The sequence below is a fragment of the Hibiscus syriacus genome, unplaced genomic scaffold (assembly GCF_006381635.1).
Source record: "Hibiscus syriacus cultivar Baekdansim isolate YM2019G1 unplaced genomic scaffold, ASM638163v2 tig00000340_pilon, whole genome shotgun sequence".
Taxonomy (NCBI): Eukaryota; Viridiplantae; Streptophyta; class Magnoliopsida; order Malvales; family Malvaceae; genus Hibiscus; species Hibiscus syriacus.
In genome coordinates this window covers 4,626,435-4,648,097 of record NW_024061783.1, presented here as the reverse complement: position 1 = coordinate 4,648,097, position 21,663 = coordinate 4,626,435, and the positions used below count along the sequence as shown (strand labels likewise).

Here is a 21,663-nt window from a genome sequence, read left to right as displayed (position 1 = left end):
CAACAGTTGACAATATAATATTCAGACAATTTAAAAACATTAGGTTGATAACCACGAGATAACATTTAAAATCTTTGTTTTGGTTATCGAGAATGTTTTACAGACGTGAATCTTCGATATTTAAAACAAAACACGGTTCGAAATAAATGTAGAAAGAAACAGGGTTTATAGGTCAAATGACAAATTAGTAAAAGTTGTATGTCCAATTGAAGTCGAATAAGATTGTATTCTAATTACCATTCCAAAGTACAAACTAAATAACTCAGCACCGTAGCACTAATTACAAATATTTCATTTATCAAGATCATATAACATGACTCTTAATCACAGTACCTTCTCACATATTCTCAATGTGGCATAGTTTATTAAATATGTTCAATAATGTCCGTCCAGGGTCAGTCCAGATTAGTCAAGGTAAAACCTTGGAATTGGAGGATAAAAAAAAAGAATATATATAATGTCCGTCTGATCTACATGTTATAGCCTATAAATCAACACCTTCATCTCTATTTGGCTCATAGATATTTGAGTAGGAATCTAACTATGGCATCATTTCATTCATTCCCAGCAACATCGACTATTCTAATATTTACCTTTCCACTATTACGACTGTCTCTTTCCTCTCTTCTATGGATATCAAAAAACATAAACAAGAGGAAAACGACATCGGGAGCTGGTGGAGCATGGCCAGTTATTGGCCACCTCCGCCCCTCAGAGGACCACAGGCACCTCACATAATATTGGCAAACATGGCCGACAAATATGGGACAGTCTTCACCATCAAATTGGGTTTGCGTCGAGCTTTGGTGGTGAGCAGTTGGGAGATCGCTAAAGAATGTCTCACCACAAACGATAAAGCATTTGCCGGTCGTCCAAAGCTAGCAAACATGGAACATCTGGGTTATAACAATGTCATTATATGGACATTATTGGCGTCAAGCACGCAGGTATGCCACGATCGAGCTCCTCTCGAATCACCGATTCGACTCATTTAAACACGTTCGGGAATTGGAGATAAGGATGTCGATGCAACAGTTATACAAGCTCTGCAATAAGAATACATTGGTGGATATGCAGAGATGGTTTAGAGATGTTACACTTAACGTGAGCATTAGGATTATTGTGGGGAAGCGAGATGACAGCCTGGAATGGAAGAAGCCATTGAACGACTTCTTTGAAGCAATTGGAAAGTTCGTGGTCTCTGATGTGCTGCTGTTTCTGGGATGGTTGGACATTGGTGGAGATAAGGAGTCCATGAAGAAGATAGCGAAAGAATTGGACCAAGTTGTGGAAGGATGGCTACAAGAGCACAAGCGTAAGATAGATGAAGACGATGAAAATAATGAGCAAGATCTCATGGGAGCGTTGCTAGCTATTCTCCGTGATGCAGAGAAGCACGATGCTGATTCCATCAACAAAGCCACCACTCTCGTACGTCCATTTCTTAACCAAATCCTTTATTGATGTTATAAATACAAGCTTGCCCATGCTAGTACTAGACTATTATGGAGATTCATTATTGATCTTTTTATGGTCATAATCAAATAGGCTCTTATATTAGCGACGGAAGATACCACCTCGATCACAATGACATGGGTTTTATCTTTATTAACTCAATAATCGTGATGCATTGCACAAGGTCCAACATGAATTCAACATCCATGTCGGTAAAGATAGGATGCTAGTGAAAGAATCAGACACCAAAAACTTAGTTTACCTTGGGTCCGTCATCAAGGAAACGCTACGCCTATACCCTGCTGCTCCACTATCCTTGGTTCATGAAGCCATTGAAGACTGCACAGTCGATGGACATCAAGTTTCTGCCGGCACTTGGCTTATCGTCAATCTTCGAAAGATTCATCGCGATCCGCTCGTGTGGGACGATCCATTCGAATTCCGACCCGAAAGATTCATGACTAGCCACAGAGACATTGACGTGAGGGGACATAACTTTGAACTGATTCCGTCCGGAAGTGGTAGAAGAATGTGTCCGGGAGTTTCGTTTGCGTTTCGAATCTTGGTACTCACGCTGGCTAATGTATTGCATTGGTTCGAGTTTAAGACCCCATCGGGTGAAGTAGTGGATATGCGCGAAGCAGCTGGAGTGACGAGTCGTAAAGCAACTCCACTGCATGTTCTTATAACTCCACGTCTTCCTTTCAATCCCACCGACCAATTGGCGTTGCTAAGTTTGACTTGTAATAATGAAAAGGAAAATGTTTAAAAATTTAGGGTAAAGTATAGTAATGGTCACTGAACTTTTCTAAAGCTTTCATTTAGGTCTTCCAACTTTTAAAACTTGCAATAAAGTCCCCCAACATTTAGTACGTTTGCAATATGGTCCCACAAAAGTAACGTTGGGGACCATATTGCAAACGGACTAAATGTTGAGGGACCATATTGTAAATGGACTAAATGTTGGGGGATTATATTACAAGTTTTAAAAGTTGGGGGACCTAAATGAAAGCTTTAGAAAAATTCAGTGATCATTACTATACTTTACCCATAAATGAATTGTCAAGATGTTGGATTCTAGTTTATGTTTAGAGTTTAGACTTCAGAGAACAATGTAACTAACCTTTTATAATGTTTTTTTCCTGCTGACTTAAAAATGTTAGATCTCTTTGAGGAAGGGATACTTCCATAAGGACACTTAGCAACACATTGAGATGTTTAAACTTTAATTTTTCTTCTTGTTTTTGAATGCTAATGTCAGATGGTAATACTGTAAATTCTATAGGAAAATTTTGTTTAGCTCTATTAAAATGTCCATCTTGTGTCTGCTGTCTGTTGCTGAACAGGTAAAAAATGTTGTTTTCCTGCTAGTTCACCGAAACTGTTATGTTGCCCTCATCTTTTTTGATATTAGGTGTGAAGCCTATATTTTGTCGTCCATTGCTTCCCTCATCGAAACTTCTCATGGGCTTGGCTGCATATCTTTTGTAACAAATAGTTGATTCTGCTCAGATCAGATCAACTTGGTTTGTAAACATGAGTGGGATCCCGAAGTTGTTGACACAAATTTTTAACTTATAATTAGGCTTCTTCTGGAGACTTATTTTTCCATTATGTCAGCATGGTTGTTTTAGTTTAAACAAAGTATCCACTGACAAAGTATTGTCTTTCTTCAGAAAGGATTGTGCTGGTTGGTAAATCTTAGAGCTGGTTTTGGTATTTTTCTTACTCAGCTATATCTTGGTTTGTCATTATGCATCCATGAAAGAAGCAGGCGTTCGCGAAGGTTCTGTTATAGGTTTTCTTAGAACATGTGTTCATACAAAGTATTGAGATGCAAGGCAGATTTGATGTGCAACTCTGGTCTGTAATTTGTCATAGCTTCTACTGGTTGCATATTGCTGGAGCACGTGATGTTTCCATAATTCCTTGCTTCTGTTGGGGAAAACGGGTTATTTCCCACACGAACGTAGTTTTAAAATTGACCTAAAATGTCAAGATTAAAACCACCAAAGATTGCACAACGGATAAACCTGTCAAACTATTGAATATTGAAACACAATTGATAAGAACCGAATAAAAAACAATAAAGGAGAGAACACACCAAATTTACGAGGTTCGACGAGAATATCGTCTATTCCTTGGGCACCACACCGGATGATAACTTCACTATATCGCCAATATTACAACAAATGGAATTCTTTGGAATTCCCAAAGTGGGAGAATGAAGAATACAAGAGGAAGAGAGAACTTGTTTTTGGGATGATTTCTAATGGAAATACTTAGGCCTATTTATAGTTGAGTTTCAAGAACAATATGTTCAAAATTTGGCCACCTACCAAAGAATTTTCCAATGTGTACAAGTTAGCCACCAAATATGAAATTCACATGTTCAAAGTTTGGCCACCAACCAAGATGAAATTTCCAATAAGTTGGCCACCAACCAAGATGAAATTTCCAACTTGTCAACTTAATTTCTAGACAAATCTAACAAATCTCCACATTGGCTTGAAATTACCAAGCCTACTCAACTTCTTCAACTCCCCAAATTTGTAGTGCCTCTAATTGCGCTCACAAGCGCCACACACCCGAAGGTGTTCATACTTTCAGGATGTTAATCAAGTTCAAACATGATTGAACTTGATTACTGTTACCACCTGGTTATCAAATCTGCAGGATTTTCTGATGTCGCAATTTTCTGAAGTAAATCTTTCCTTCTTGAAAGATCTCCGCACAAAGTGATACCTCACGTCGATATGCTTAGTCCTTGAATGGTAGACTTGATTTTTCGCTAAGAGAATAGCGCTCTGACTGTCACAATAGAGACTAATGTGACTTTGAACAACTCCCAAGTCTTCCAACCCGTTAAGCCAAATTTGCTTCCTTTACAGCCTCTGAAACTGCCATGTATTCTGCCTCTGTAGTAGACAAGGCCACCGTAGATGCAATGTAGACTTCCAACTTACTGGGGCTTTAGCAAGAGTAAAAAAATACCCAGTAGTTGATCGACGCTTATCCAAATCACCAGCATAATCGGAAATCAACATATCCAACCATACACTGACCAAGTGTTTCATCCTGTTCAAAAACTAAACCAACATCCACGGTTTGTTGGAGATACCGTAGAATCCATTTCACAGCTTGCCAATGTCCTTCTCCAGGATCATACATGTACCTGCTCACAACTCCAACTGCTTGTGAAATGTCAGGACGCGTACACACCATTGCATACATCAAGCTCCCAACTGCATTAGCATATGGAACTTTTGCCATATACACCGTTCTTCGTTAGTTTTAGGAGATAATTGAGAACTAAGTTTCAAATGAGAAGCCATGGGATACTTACAGTTTGGTATTTTCATTCATGCCAAAACATTGTAATACCTTTCTCAGATACTACTTCTGTGTTAAACAAAGCTTCCCTCTCTGTCTATCTCTGCTTATCTCCATACCAAGAATCTTCTTGGCCTCACCTAGATCTTTCATATCAAACTCTTGATTCAACTGAGCCTTTAATTTGTCTATCTCCTTTTGACTCTTCGAAGCGATCAACATATCGTCAACGTACAAGAGAAGATAATAAAAGATCCATCTTTGAGCTTTTGCAAATACACACAATGATCATATTTGCTTCTAGTATACTTTTGCCTCCTCATAAAGCTAACAAATCGCTTGTACCACTCCTTGGAGATTGCTTCAATCCATATAGCGATTTGTTCAGCTTACAACCCATTTCTCACAACCACCATCTTTGTATCCATCTGTGTCATATAGATCTCCTCTTCTAAATCACCGTTCAAGAAAGCCGTCTTTACTTCAAGTTGAGCTAGCTCCAAATTCAACTGTGCTACCAAGGCCAACATATTCTAATGGAGGAATGCTTCACACAGGGGAAAATACTTCATTGTAGTCGATTCCCTCCTTTTGAGCGTAGCCTTTAGCTGCCAACCGTGCCTTGTAGTGAACACTTTCTTCTCATGAGATCCATCTTTCTTTACAAATACCCACTTGCATCCTTGGCTCTTTTACCTTTCGGTAATTGTGCCAGTTTCCAAGGTCGTTCTTTTGGAGAGATTGCATTTCTTCATCCATGGCACTTTTCCACTTATCACTTTCCAAGCTTTGTATTGCTTTTGTAGTGATAAGGATATCATCATCAACAACTGGAAGAGCATAGGCCACCATATCAACAAATCGGCAGTCTACGAATTTCTCATTGGCCTTGTAACTGCAAGTGTTTCTGGTGTCTCCAATGGTTCTTGGGTTTTGAACCTCTTCATCTTCTGATTCTTCTATTGGAGTTGAAGAATCAGTTGCATCAACTTCTGGGATCATCATCTGCTGAAACTCCACCTGTTTTGGAGTATGCTCCACCTGCTGCGGAGTACTACTTGTCTGGACAGCTTCACTTGTTACCTTCTTTACTAGGGCAGATTCATCAAAGGTAACATCTCTGCTACAAATTATCTTCTTGGTGTCTAAACACCAAAGGCGGAATCCCTTCACTCCATGGGTGATTCCCATAAAGAGAGCCTTCTTTGCTCTCGATCAAGCTTGGATTCCTTCACATGATAATAAGCAGTGGATCCAAATACATTTAAGGAATCATATCAGTAACAGGTTTTCCAGACCATACCTCCAATGGTGTTTTTCCTCCTATCGCTGATGACGGACGATTAATAGATGGCCAAATATGTCACAGCTCAACCCAAAATGCCTTGCTACCCAGCATTAGACAACATATCGAACTTTCTCCAATAGTGTTCGATTCATACGCTCTGCCACCCCATTCTGTGTGGTGTATGTCTAACAGTGAAGTGTCAAACATACCATACTCATGGCAAACGTCAAAGAATGGGTCACTTTTATTTCCCCTCCATTGTCCGTCCTAAGACGTTTGATCTTTCTACCAGTCTGGTTCTCGATCATATTTTTCCATTTCAGGAAAATTTAAAGCACTTCATCTTTAGACTTCATCGGATACCCCAAACTTCAGGAAAAGTCATATACAAAAGTTACAAATAATGGTTTCCTCCCAAGACGATGTCTTTGAAGGACCCCATACATCTGAGTGAATATAATCTAAAATACTTTTGTATTATGTATAGTGCCAAACTCTTTTGCTTTCCCAGAACAATGCTCGCAAAAGTTCAATTTGCAAGCCTTGCACCTTTCAACAATTCTTTCTTTGCCAGAATTTGCAAGGATTTCTCTCCAGCATGTCCCAACCGCATATGCCACAACTGGGTTGCGTCCAAATCATCACCTCCGGAAGCTGCTGCAACTGCTCCAATAATTGTACTACCTTGGTTAATACAAATTTTTTCCTGATTCCTTTCATCATCACAGTGCGCTATATATGACTTTTAAAACTCCATCTCTCATAGTGACTACTGAGCCTTTGGATTCTAAGGCTCCCAACGAGATAGGATTTTTCTTCAAACTGGCACGTATCGGATCCGTCAGAACTCTGGTTGATCCATCTTGATTCTTCAATCGAATTAACCTATCCCACAGTTTTACAGGCAATTTCATTGCCCATATAAACAACTCCTGCATTAGTTCCACTAAATCGAGAACCACTCCGATTAGGGGACATATGATAGGTGCAACCCGAATCTAATATCCACTCATCGGAATGGAATGTTGTTGATGAAGCAACCAATGATATGTCAGAGTCATGTACATCATGCTCTACAACACATGCATCTGGAGTAGCTTTTCCTTCTTCTTCAGCTTCGGACAATCTTTCTTCCAATGGCCTTTCATGACAAAAGGCACATTCATCTTTTCCCAGTCTGGACTTGACTTTGATCTCCCTCACTTTGGCTTTGACTTTTCGAGCGACCTCTTGCCACCATGGCTCTACTGCTTCGTACTTGCTCTCCTTCTTGGTTTTCTTCTGAGTCATAACTATACAAAGCAGCAGTTACATCTTTAAGGTAACATTATCCTTACCATGAAGTAACGTTGTCTCAAGGTGCTCAAATTCATCTGGAAGATGACAACAACATCAAAGCCAAATCTTCATCTTTGAAGGTTTCATCCATGCCCAATAAGTCTTCCACTAGCTCATTGAACGCAGTGATGTGTTCATTCATACTGGTGCCTGGTTGATAATCAAATCTGAACAATCTTTTCTTCATGTGGAGACGATTCTGAGAGCTTTTCTTCAGGAATTTTTCCTCCAAAGCTTTCCACATCTTACTTGCAGAATCTCGTTCTTGTAGCCATACTTCTGCTCCCTGGAAAGACAAGATCGAATCGTGCTGCACGCCAAACGATTGATTGTTCCCCTTCTTTCTCCTCCATATATCGGGCTTTTCTTCCTCAATGGCGAGTCTAGACCTTGTTGGAATAAAACGTATAACACCTCGCCTTGCCACATGCCAAAATGACCGATCCATCGAACAACTCCACGAGAAATTTGCATTTGACATCACCTCCTCACCGGTCCAGATAAAGAGCTGATGTCTCAATTGATCCGTATTTTGGCATTTAATTCTAACGAACAATATTCAATATCACGAACTATCTTTTCAGCAACGGAACCACCAGGATAACCTCAACCGAAGCTCTGATGCCAATTGTTGGGGAAAATGGGTTATTTTCCACACGAACGTAGTTTTAAAATTGACCTAAAATGTCAAGATTAAAACCACCAAAGATTGTACAGCGGATAAACCTGCCAAACTATTGAATATTGAAACACAATTGAAAAGAACCGAATAAAAAACAATAAAGGAGAGAACACACCAAATTTACGAGGTTCGACGAGAATATCGTCTATTCCTCGGGCACCACACCGGATGATAACTTCACTATATCGCCAATATTACAACAAATGGAATTCTTTGGAATTCCCAAAGTGGGAGAAGAATACAAGAGGAAGAGAGAACTTGTTTTTGGGATGATTTCTATTGGAAATACTTAGGCCTATTTATAGTTGAGTTTCAAGAACAATATGTTCAAAGTTTGGCCACCTACCAAAAAATTTTCCAATGTGTACAAGTTAGCCACCAAATATGAAATTCACATGTTCAAAGTTTGGCCACCAACCAAGATGAAATTTCCAATAAGGTTGGCCACCAACCAAGATGAAATTTCCAACTTGTCAACTTAATTTCTAGACAAATCTAACAGCTTCTGCCTCAGTGACATTGTCTACTTGCATGGGGAAAGAATGCTGATTTATTGGGACACATTCAGAATAAATCTATTTATATTGCATACCAGGCAAAATACTATATTGTCTTGTATATGGATTTTGAGAGAAATCTATCGTAGCATTCAATTCGGAATTCATATATTTCTTATTGCTAAAAAATCAGATGGGATTATGGTGACTATCTTTTTTCCAGTCCTATTATTCAACGGTTATCTCAATGATATAGGCTACCATACAGGTTTTCCTTTTCTATTCAAATCCGAGGACACTATTTTTGCCCTCCCTTTGAAACTGGCAAGAATGCAGTTTTATTGTTCTATATAATGTTTCTCATATTGTTCCATGTGATGGTAAGCTTAACATTGATTGTGTTTGTCCCTTTGCGTGTTTCACCTGATGCAGTTTAATTATCTTGAGTGGTTTGTGTTCCCAGTGTTAATTTCTTTGCCATTTCCAGGTAAAAGGAACTATCGAAATGGTGACTTGAGGGATAAGCTTGACAGAAGGCTATCTCCTGAGCGAAGACATTCTCCAAGAAGAGACGCGAGAGACCAACAGACATTGCGGGGTTAATATTTTATCCTCATAAAATTTGATTTCTACATTGCTACGTTGTTCCCGTCTTTCATTTCATTTCTGCATTTGTTTATTATTTGTTGGCTTGCAAAGTATGAAGTTGAGATGAATGTGATAAATCTTACTATAGGCTTGGTTACTTCTGAAAATTTACTCGGGAGTTGAATTAATGCTGATTCATTTTCTTTCACTTTTTCCATTTTTTTTTGTTATTCTCTTTCCCATCCAGTTGATTTTTATATGCACCAATGGAATTTAAAATTGCAGGATATAGCCCTTTGAGGTCCATTGACAAAAAGAGGTAATTTAGCACATACACTGTATGGGAGAACTTTGTTCGTAGTTTGTCTTTTGTTATGTCTGGTTGGTTTGTTGGAATAGTTTTCCTTTGATTGCTTCTTATGATGGCAAATTTTCTGGGAACTGAATTAGAAGCAAGCATCGTGGGGTTTTGAGAGTGAGACTCATGTTTCCGGATCAGGATTTGGGGTCATTACCGTTGGCAAACTGTAGCTGTTGATAATGCCCAGGGCACATCCTAAAGCCTTTGCTCCTATACTCGATAGATTTTTTTTCTGACTACTAAACCCAATTCCTAAATTGTAGAAATCATAGGTTGGACTATAGATATGTATTAAATATATTTACATTGGTATGTTTGGGTTTTATTATTCTAAAATCTTGATAGTTACTCGTATTTATTTATTTATTTATTTGAATGGGATATTTTCGGTTTTTCATGCCTGGAGGGTTTGCATTTCTCATTATGTTACATAATTTTACATCTTTCGTATACAAATTGATATTGTATTTTCTTGACCTTCAACTTGTGCCTAATTGCAGTAGAATATTGGTGAAGGACAATGAATGATGCCTGTTCATATGTAATCATATTGTCAAACTTGCTTTTATGACACAAGTCCACATAGGGTTTTTCTTTTTCCAAATGGGGAAAATGTTTCATAGTGATGATCTAAACTCAAAATGTAAGGTATAATTGATCTAGTGAAGAAAAAAGTCACTATGTTAGTGTATAATTAATCTTGTTTATAAAATTTTCACAATTTTACATTATTATGATTCTTATTTTCTTTATCGCATGTACTTCAGAAATCAGAAGAAGAAATAACGTTTGGACAGACAAAATGATTTTTCTGAAAAATTAAAAATTTTAAATGAGATTGAAGATCGGTTATAGATGGGAGAAACATATCTTCTACTTCCAAAAGTATTCTTGAGGATCAGGTTTGAATATTTTGGCTTATTATCATTTGTAACATCTAATGTTTTAACCCGCATGCTCCATCATTCTTTTTCTCTCTAATATAATATATGGGTAAAATATAGTAATAGTCACTGAACTTTTTAAAGCTTTCATTTAGGTCCTTCAACTTTTAAAACTTTCAATATAATCCCCCAACATTTAGTTCGTTTGCAATATGGTCCCCCAACATTTAGTCTGTTTGCAATATGATCCCTCAACATTTAGTCCGTTTACAATATGGTCCCCGACATAACTATTGGGGGACCATATTACAAACGAACTAAATGTTGGGGGACTGTATTGCAAGTTTTAAAGTTAGGGGACCTAAATAAAAGCTTTAGAAAAGTTCAGTCACCATTACTATACTTTACCCAAAAATTTATAATGAAGTTCATATAGCCTCTGTTTTGAAAATCGGACCGGACCGGCCGGTTCAACCGGAAACCGTTACTTAGTCCGATTCAATCTAAACCGGTTGAACCGCTATTAGTGAACCGGCCAGAACCGCTGAACCGTTCGAACCGGACCGGCTGAAAACTGGAAAAAACCGGGATTTTTGTTTTTTTTTTAAAAAAATTAAACCAAACAACGTCGTTTGTTAAACGAGCCAAGTCGAACTCGAGTATTGCTGAGCTCGACTCGAACTTGAAAACTTTAAAAGTAAGCTCAACTCAACTCAAACTCACAAGCTAAAAATTATCAAGTTCAACTCAAACTCGAAATATAATATTGAAATTTGAACTCAAAAAGGCTTGAACTAAAAAAAATTTAGAAGCTCGATTGAAGCCTAAAATTCGAGCTTGATTGAAGTGAAAGAATAGTTCACTCAATACTCACCAAAAGGCTCCATGATTTTGAATGCCAAATTACCTCTATTATTTATAGAAGTAGTTGTGATGCTTTTTGTTTCTTAGCAATTGAGATTGTTTTGCTCTCATATTTTTACTCTTTAGACTTTTGGGATGCTTCTCTATGTTTTTTAGCCATGTGAGATTGTTTTTAAAAAAAATTAAACCAAACAATATCATTTTGTTATGATCCCAAATTTATTTTTAATTATAGTTATAATATTTATTATTAATATGTTTTACCTTAAATATTATGTTTTAGTTAATTGAATCATTTGGTTTCACTTGATTTTATGGTTTTAACTTATATAGTTATGACTTGCTTTGAATATGACTTGTGATATAAAAAAAAATATTTTTTATTAAATATTTTTGGTATTTTTATTTAATTTTTTAAATAATTATGACGTCGTCCGGTTCTTCCGACCGATCGAACCGGTTAAACCAGTGAACCGATAACATGACCGGTTCGCTAACCGGTCTGATTCTGAAAACTATGCATATAACTTATCACCTTCATATTTTTTAACCTTTATATTGAAGGGGCTTGCAATTTAGGTGGTGTCATATCATATATTACTATCTTATGGATTAAATAAAAACATTAAAAAACTAATATATAATCAAATTATTAAAAAAATAATTTTTTTTGACAATAAAATAAACTACATATTTAGTCATCTAATTATTTATGTAGTTTCGTTTTGACTACTCAACTAAATTTTTACAAAAACATTCTTAACATTACGTTTTTATTTATTTGGTCACCCATCGTTAAAAACTTATGATATAGATGTGTTACTATAAGATAATATTATATCATCATTGATAAAATAAAACGAATTCTATATCAACAGTTCATTAAATTTTTAACAACGGATCATTGAAATGAAACTAAAGCATAATGTTATATACGATTTAGTTAAAAAATAGTGGGATGACCAAAACAAAATCATACAAATAATTGGTGACTATAGGTGTAATTTATTCCAGCAAGATGCATACTTAAACCCTTTTAACAGAAGCCTCGCCCTTATGTCTTCACGAAAAAGCCAGATTAAACTTGCAGTCTTTGCTGCTCTCAAAAAGAGCGAGAACAAGCTGAAACTGAGAAGAGCAAAGGAAAGGGAAGGACAGAATGAAGATAGAAGAGGTTCAATCAACGGCCAAAAAGCAGAGAGTCGCTACTCACACTCACATCAAAGGCCTTGGTCTCGATGTATTCACTTCATTCTCTCCCTCCATCTCTTTTTTTATGTATTTTTTCTCAGCTGAAGTGTTTTTGTATTTTCTTGTATATCTGCAGCGTCGTTTTAATCGTGGGCATTCTGAAATTTCCTTTTTTGTTTTAAGCCATGGAAAGTTTCCTTTCACCTAAACCTTTTCCGAGTTTTTAGGGTTTTAAGATGAAGTACTGAAATTTCTGTTCAACTATTGGACTTTATTGTTTGCTTTTGGATTTGGATTTGGTGTACTTTGAGTGTATAGTCGATAAGTATAGTTTAAATTAAATTTAATGTCCTGAGATTGAGATAATAGTATATTTTGGATGAATTTTAGTTCATTCTGAACTAATGGACTATGGAAAGATATCAGGTTCTTGAAGTAGGTTGCTATTAATTGTATGCTTTTATAATGCATATTGAGTGAAGAAGTGGGTTTTATTCATTATTTTCACCATGAAGTTTCCATGGAAAAGCCTGTTCTTGTAATAGAAAGCTAGAAACTTCTAATCATCTTATCAGTTTCTCACATATTTCTCTTTCGTTGACTTGTTGTTTTACTAGAAAAAATTGCAATGCCCTTCCTAAATCTTTCCTTTTCCTTTGTTACCAGGCCAGTGGAAACGCCATTCCTTTGGCTGCGGATTTGTTGGCCAAGCAGAGGCAAGGGAAGCGGTCTCGTGGTGGATATGATAAGCAGAAAAGAGGCTGGCCGTGCACTTTTGCTGGCTGGTCCCCTGTACTGGGAAAACAGCTTTGGCCTTAGGAATATCCCAAGAACTTGGGAGCAAGGTTCTCATTGCGTATTCCCTTTATTTTATGAATTTCCTTTAAGCTTGGCATTATTAGTTATCCAGTTCTTTTGGAGGGATTGCCCGACTTTGTCTATACGTATTCCTCTTCCTTTTATGCAGGTTCCATTCTGTCCAATGGTTGGATCTGAAGTATACTCATCAGAAGTAAAGAAAACTGAAGTTTTGATGGAAAATTTCCGACGGTCTATTGGTCTACGTATCAAAGAAAATAAAGAGGTTTATGAAGGAGAGGCAAGTTTTATCTAATGACAGTTCTTTGTCCCTGAGTTTATGCGACTGTTTTCTCTTTGGATTAGGGATAAAGCCTGATTCCTGGTTGGTCTTGTTTCAGGTTACTGAACTCTCTCCCGAAGAAACAGAGAGTGTAACAGGTGGTTATGGTAAAAGCGTTAGCCATGTAATTATTGGAATGAAAACTGTCAAGGAACAAAACTGAAGTTTGGACCCTACTATTTATGATGCCTTGATTAAAGAAAGGTAGCTGCGAGCTTACAGTTTCTTGCATTATCATTTGGAAAAGATTGTTCTAGTTTTCATTTTCAGACTTCTTGTAACCTGTAGGAGGCACTATAGTGTGCTAAATATTTGTCTCTTTACTCTGGAGACTTTTGGCGTCTAACTTTTACCTGCCTAAGAATTTTGGCTTCAATTTGAAAGCTAGTGATGTTTTAAATTTGAATGGCAGGTAGCTGTCGGAGATGTTATATATATTGAAGCAAATAGTGGAGCTGTCAAAAGGGTGGGCAGAAGTGATGCTTTTGCCACAGAATTTGACCTTGAAGCAGAAGAATATGTGCCACTTCCCAAAGGAGGTTCACAAAAAGAAGGAGATAGTGCAGGTTTGTCCCACCGAGATTATGCTTTCTCCGTGTTTCCCTTAGCATTTATTCTGTAGTATAATCTAATTGGCCTTAATGACTTCTTTCTGCTCATATTTTGCACTGATGGGCATGGACATTCTTTGGTAATAAATTTTGTTTGTATATATTAAATGACCATTATTATCATGCCTTTGGTTACATATGAATAGTGAGGATCTTTTTCTGAATCTTCTTACCAAAATATTATTTATTTGCTTAAGAGCTAAAACCCACTTGATGAAGAAAAAAGGGAAAAAATTCAATGAATTTGCTGCCTTCTACATTTGCTTGATATTTTACAAATACGGCTTTGCTGGGCTTAGTCCCATTTTCCTTTCTCTGGTTCTAAATTTATATGTTTTCTACCCATGTTGAAATTCATTAAAAAAATACTGTTCTATTTTCTCCACCAGGATGTAACACTACATGATTTGGATGCTGCCAATGCACGACCACAAGGGGGGCAAGACATATTGTCTCTAATGGGCCAGATGATGAAGCCCAGGAAGACGGAAATCACAGAAAAATTACGACAAGAAATAAATAAGGTATTATTTTCTGAACACATTTGGCATTCACCCCTCTGATGATTTCATTTTTTGGAAAACCTGTGGGAGTACTCTTACAGATGCTGTAGTTTTTGCAGGCAATAGCCATTAGTAGTAGTACTGTAAAATTCACTTAACAATCCAATTGTATCTTATTTTTCTCATTAAGCTTTTACGTGGTTTATATAGGTCTGCTGAATCATACGGTAGGATCATTATATTTTAAAATCTACGGAAAACAATATGCTTTTATTGAATAAGTTTGAGTCTTTGAGATGTCCCTCTATATGTATCTCATTCATAGTAATGCTTGAATTTATTGTGATGTATTTTCATCACTGTCATGGTTTCCTATAACTGGTTTATGTTCTCTTCATGCCTTTTTGTTTGAGTAAATTCTCAAATCCTAATGGTTTAAATATTACTTTAAGAGTTTAACTCTCTTCAGCAAGTCGGTGGTTAATCCTAGTATGCCCCTCTTATTATGTGCGCCCTAGAAGCTATAGCTATCCTGCTTGTTTGTGACTTTACGAGTCAAAATGGTTGCTTATTTAATTTTATAGAACTTGTGATTTGGATTTTGACTTCAGCCTCTATGCTAACTTTTTTGTTCGAAAGATGGCATGTCTTTTAATTGAAATAACAATGTTATTTGTGACAGGTTGTTAACCGTTATATTGATGAAGGTGTTGCAGAGCTTGTTCCAGGAGTTTTATTCATTGATGAGGTCTTGTCCTTTAACCGGAGCTCTTTCCAGCTTATGATACATGTCCTTAGATGCATGGATACAATTTATTGTTTCTGTATGTGTGTGCATACATTTAGACCTAAGATATTTATTATGACCTACACATGCTCAAGCACATTTTCATAGCAGACATACTTATGTTTTACAAGTCATGGTTTGCAGGTTCATATGCTGGACATGGAGTGTTTTTCATACTTGAATCGTGCTTTAGAGAGCTCACTATCTCCAATAGTAATTTTTGCTACAAATAGAGGCATATGTAATGTAAGGTAATGAAAATTGTTTTTGAGATGTTGTAATTTTTGTTAGATCAGCTTTTCTTCTTGTTTAATCTAAAAAGGAAGTATGCAATTTGAACTTGAATACTAGATGAGCTATTACTCATATCATCATGACTTGGTTTCAGTGCTTCACATCCTAGTGAAACAATTCATTGGTTTAGAAATAGCGATGCAACAATAATACATACCCTTGGAAGGATTTTGTTGTTGGAGTAAAATTTTCCCATATATATTCAAAATTTTGGCTCTCATAATTGAGGAGCAATTGTAGGATAAACATAAATGAGGTACAAAATTTGAGATGTTCATAGAAAATTTAGGCTGTCATAATGAGGAACAGTGACGGGGTTAGCATAGATGTTCATGTTCCAGGCATGGAATTAAAGAATCAAAATATGAGTCATCTTCTACAAGATGTATTTCTTAAATAACCAAAGATGAATTTCATGGTGATTGTTATATTTTTGGGTTAGCATAGTTTTTCATGTTCATTTTCCATTCATGATGTTGGATATCTTCTACAACGAAATTTCCTTTTTGACTTGATGATGGATCTTATGTCAATTGTTATATTTTCCAGTCGTATAACTGATATATATATTCTGCATTGCTTGCATTGCTAATCGGTTTGATTCTAGTTTCTGAAAGATGTATTTACATTTTTGAAGGGGTACTGATATGAATAGTCCTCACGGCATTCCTGTCGACTTATTGGACAGATTGGTTATTATCCGCACTCAGATTTATGGTCCTGCTGAAATGATACAGGTTACTTTTTGTCATCATAATTATATCACTTGTAGCAAGCATCAAATGAAAACCCGACTAAAGTCTTCACTTTCTTGTGGTCTGCAGATTTTAGCTATCCGTGCACAGGTGGAAGAACTTGTTGTGGATGAAGAAAGTCTGGCATTCCTTGGAGAGATTGGACAAAGCACATCTTTAAGGTAAGGCTTAAAATCTAGTTTTTCTCTAATATCAGTTGACAGTTGCCCTCATTTATCAGAATCATACAAGTTTTTACTTGTTCAGGCATGCAGTTCAATTGTTATCGCCTGCTAGCATTGTGGCAAAAATGAATGGCCGAGGCACCATTTGCAAGGTAATTAACTATTCAGAAGCAGCCGCACATCGTTATTGTTCTTTTATCAGTAATGCAAGGAGTAAATGTTTTTATGTATAGGCGGATCTCGAGGAAGTAAGCAAGCTATACATAGATGCCAAGTCTTCGGCGAAAATCCTTCAAGAGCAGCAGGAAAAATTCATTTCATGATAATCCTATATAATATTGTACTCTCTTCGTACCTTTTCAGTTGATAGATTTAGAAAATTGAACTTTAAGGGTGTGTTTGGTTGGGGGAATGTGAGATTTCTATGGGAATGGAATCTACATTCTCCCGTTTGGTTGGTCGGGAATGTCATTCTCGGTAATCTTATATATTATTAATGGTAGATTTTTTACGGTATATTACCGGGAATGTCATTACCTTCATTTTCTTAGGTATTGTTGGATTATCGACGTTTTGGACTAAAATATTTTTAAAAAAATTTCTTTCAAAAATATCCATAATCTATTATTAAATAATAAAAATTCGACGAATGTTAAATTACAAATTTATCCTTAAATTATTTTAGATTTACAAAAAAAAAGTCTATAATTAAAATTTTATATGAAATTCAGGGGTTAAAATAAAATTTTATCATTTTATTAAATATTTTTATATTTTTAATTTTGTAAAAAAAAGTATATAAATTTTATGAATTTAAAATTTTTAAAAAAATATATAAATATTTTTTAATTTATTAAAAAATAAATATATAATAAGGATAATTTGGTTAAATATATATTTTAATAATCTTTTATTCTTTTAATCAAACATGATAATCTTACATTTTTGTTAAACTAATCAAACACAAAATATAACATTCTCTATGATAATCTTTTATTCTCACCGATAATCTTATATTTAATGAATCAAATACATCCTAAGGTACTGTTTTGGTTTGTGGATTGATCTTTAGTAATGTGGGATGCAAGATGAGTAAATTATTTGTTGATTTGCTCGAGACATGTGATGGGGGTTTTTTGTTCTTTCGACTCTGCAGAGAGCACAGAGCTGAAGCTATAAAATAAACAATCCATCGAAACATTTATTCACTTCAGGTATTGAGAGGACTTGTCTTACGCTTTATTCACTTCTGTTGATCTGCCGTGCTTTGAACACTCAGATGAATTTGGATATGTAATTTGTGTTCGGAGATAATTTTTTCACGACGCTCGATTTTGATTCGCGATTGTTGTTGATCTTTCAGTAATTTGATCCTCTATTGTGGTTCGTTTGCCGATATCATCAGATATATTAACATCTTTACTTTGTTCGAGTTTTTTTGCATATATTTTCTTAACTTTTTCTTTATATGGTATTTATTTGATCTTAAGTGATTAATTTCATGTCAATGATTATAAGAAATATCCTAATTACGTGTTAAGTTTACCCTTATAGTCGTAACCTCTCATTGTAATTTTAATTTCTTTTATAAAATCAGTGACTTTTATTTTTGTAAAAAAATAATATTTTTTATTAACATAGAAATATAATATTATATCAATGATAATTGTAGACTGTTGTTTATTTTTAATTAAAAATAATGATCTTGATTAAAAGTAAATCTTTTAAAAGTGTGTGATTTTGATAGAAATTAAAATATTTTTAAAAAAGTCACATGATTACTATGTGAAACATTAAAAATTATTTTAAACACCATGCGGTACCTTGAATTGCCGAAATGGAGTAGCTTAGAAAAAAGGGAGCCAGGTCTACATACATGAAGGTGTAACGGGGTGGAGTGCCTTCATGAATTGGCGTATGGCTTTATGGCTAGCGTCAAATGAAACGCCAAGGTTAGGTCCGTACCAATTGTGAAAATGCGTCCTTTCAGTTGTCCCAAGTTTCAAAAACAATCCGACATCACGTCACTTACCCTCCCATACGCAAAACATAAAAACATCACAAGTTTCGAACTTCAAAAACCCAAATCCAAAAGCCAAAGCAAAGCACAGCTTTTAACGTATACCCCCACCCAAAAAAAGAACAAGTTTGTGTTGTTTCTTTGCGTGGATGATGATGATGGCAGGTGAAGGAGGAGTTTCAAGAGAAACCCAAATGTCCATACAAGCATCTTCAATGTTTCCAGGCTTTAGATTTTCACCAACTGATGTTGAATTGATCTCTTATTACTTGAAAAAGAAGCTCCATGGCCATGATAAGTGTGTCGAGGTCGTTCCCCTGATTGAAATTTGTAGATACGAGCCTTGGGACTTGCCAGGTGTTAATTACTCCTTTTAACAACGGAACCTTTATTTGTATGTGGATCACTGATTCCTGTTTTCCTCTGTACCAGCCAAGTCGATCATAAAGTCCGATAACGAGTGGTTCTTCTTCTGCGCTCGAGGAAGGAAGTACCCGAATGGTTCACAAAATCGAAGGGGAACCGAACAGGGTTATTGGAAAGCCACCGGGAAAGAACGAAATGTCAAGTCCGGCTCCAATGTCATCGGCACCAAGAGGACCCTCGTGTTCCACTCCGGTCGCGCACCGAGAGGCGAAAGGACCGAGTGGATCATGCATGAATATTGTATGACGGGAAAATCCCAGGTGACCACTTGTCTTATAATAACAGAACATTGCAGGGTCAATTGGCTGATGTTTGAAATATTTAGGATTCCCTAGTTGTTTGCCGTCTAAAGAAGAACGGCGAGTTTCGTCCGAATAACAACTCGACTCGTGGTCCTCGTAATATGTCGATTATGCACGACAGCAACTGTGCTACCTCGGATGGTGGAACCGACCTGACTGCCTTGTGTGAAGGGGAGAAGGCAGCCGAATTCTATTCAAAGAAGGCTTCTAGCAGTAATGATTCTCATTCAATAGAGCAAATCGATTTGGTGTCCGACTCCGAGCAGAAACTTTCGAACGATGTTGGACCGACAGAATCTTCAACATACAAAATGGTTTGCTAATCAACAAGATTGCAGGTTTTAACTCGTAATCATCATACATTGAAACTCGAATTAATATATGTTTTTGGCTTAAATTTCCAGGATTCTGACGAGGAAGAGGATTTCTTCTCTGAGATACTGAAAGATGACATAATAAGGCTTGATGAAACTTCATTCTCAACCCCAATACCAGAGATCGTGCAACAAAATGCACCCTGCAATGTATCCTTCTTTCAGGGCGAACCGAAAGGGACAATCAAACAGAGACCGGCTAAAGGAGATACAATCGGCGATGCCAATGCGTCGGAACATGGCCTCGGTGAGACATCGATTGAGAAACGAATGAGTTCTCTAATGTCTGAGGAATCATCAAAATGTATGGTATCCCCATTCTCATCGAGGACTGCCATTTTAGTCATCCTGATCATTTTACTGGCTTTGTTTCTGTCATTTATAAGTTGTTCCGACTAAAAAACCAGCAAAGTAGTTCAAATGCGATGAGTTCTACTGGAATTTCTGTCAATGAATAGTGTGAGTAATTACGTTTTACTGGAAATCGAGAGCCGTAGAGCTTATTCGTTCATAGTTCAGGCCATTTGAGTATTTCATCGACTTTTATGTATCTTGGAGAGTAAAAGAATTCAGTTTGGTTGGTTTGGTCATAAATTTTAAATTGCATTCAAGCATATTATGTTTTATGTTATTGTAAAACATAAATATAATTTTAACTGTATTTCAAATCAAATATAAAAACTTTTTATGGTAACAAATGAAATTCTATCTAATTAAACATCCAACCTACAGTTATATTCCTCCTGTAGCTCCAGCAACACCATGGCAGAAGGCTCTGTGGACAGGACACCATCATAAGTCTTCTTATCCGCAAGTTTTGCCATGCAGTCGGCCACCTTATATCCTGTCCTATGCACATGTTGAATCTTAACAGTCCAGTCTTGCTTGAGAAGCGCGGCAATATACCCCAGTAGCGTTACCCGGGCACGACCATTTTCCGCCAGGTGAATTGCATTAATGGCTTCCAGGCTATCAATCTCCAATATAATATGGAGGCCACCCGGCTCCCATGCACATGACAACCCAAATACACCCCCCAAATCCCGGCTTCCATGACAGAACATATGCCAATAAATTTGGTAAAACCTAATCTCCATTCCCTAAGTCTATTTTGAACGAAACCAACACACGCAGCGAGATCCAAAACCTTATCCCTAACCCCGTCCGAATCCACCTTCAGACACCCAGCTTGTGGACACTGCCATCGAACAACTCCAGCAGTCCTTCGTTCCAGTAGAACACATCTCGATATAGCCATGTCTTGGGCCTTGCAAGATATCTCCAAAAGGTGTTTGTTCCTTTCTAACACTGACCGCTCATCCTCTAGGGGTGAATTAAATACAATCGAATTACGCTGCAACCAAATATTCCATATGATGGAACCAAAGAGCATATCCAAGCTCTCAACTTGCCCCACAAACTCTTGTGCCTTGCCAAGATTCATGACTATCCACACTTTTAAATTCATCGTAAAGTCTTGTAGCCGATCACGCTTCACCAAAAGCATCCAAATTGATAGAGCTGATGGGAAAAGGGTCGATATCTTTCATGACGCGAAACAAAGAGGGCAGCTACCATCGGCCGTAAAATGGCGCCGCAATCGCTCAGCGTTTGTAATCACATGATCACAACATACTAACCATAAAAACATTTTCACCTTTGGAATACCTCGAAACTTATTGATAGCATTCCAGGTTACATCACCTCTTCCAGAATGTTCACCGACACAAATGGTATAAGCCAAATTCACCATGAACCGACGACCATCCCTTAAACTTTAAAGGTCAAAAATGAAAATTTGTAAA

The 21,663-nt window shown here is 36.7% G+C and overlaps 2 protein-coding genes and 2 pseudogenes across 2 annotated transcripts; all 4 read left to right on the top strand.

The window, feature by feature from the left end:
* The first annotated feature begins 543 nt into the window (after positions 1–543).
* Positions 544–2,224, top strand: LOC120199307 (annotated as a pseudogene).
* A 4,742-nt stretch (positions 2,225–6,966) lies between these two features.
* On the top strand, positions 6,967–17,145 carry LOC120203528 (annotated as a pseudogene).
* Positions 8,704–10,488, top strand: LOC120203519 (zinc finger CCCH domain-containing protein 13-like). The gene is made up of 3 exons (XM_039203803.1): positions 8,704–9,191; positions 9,467–9,500; positions 10,310–10,488. Exons 1-3 carry the CDS (start codon positions 9,020–9,022, stop codon positions 10,326–10,328), a joined length of 225 nt encoding a protein of 74 aa, XP_039059734.1. The 5' UTR covers positions 8,704–9,019; the 3' UTR covers positions 10,329–10,488.
* A 1,766-nt stretch (positions 17,146–18,911) lies between the features above and the next one.
* On the top strand, positions 18,912–20,341 carry LOC120203492 (NAC domain-containing protein 89-like). Its single transcript, XM_039203776.1, has 4 exons — positions 18,912–19,113; positions 19,189–19,442; positions 19,508–19,798; positions 19,889–20,341. Exons 1-4 carry the CDS (start codon positions 18,912–18,914, stop codon positions 20,255–20,257), a joined length of 1,116 nt encoding a protein of 371 aa, XP_039059707.1. The 3' UTR covers positions 20,258–20,341.
* Positions 20,342–21,663: the final 1,322 nt, after the last annotated feature.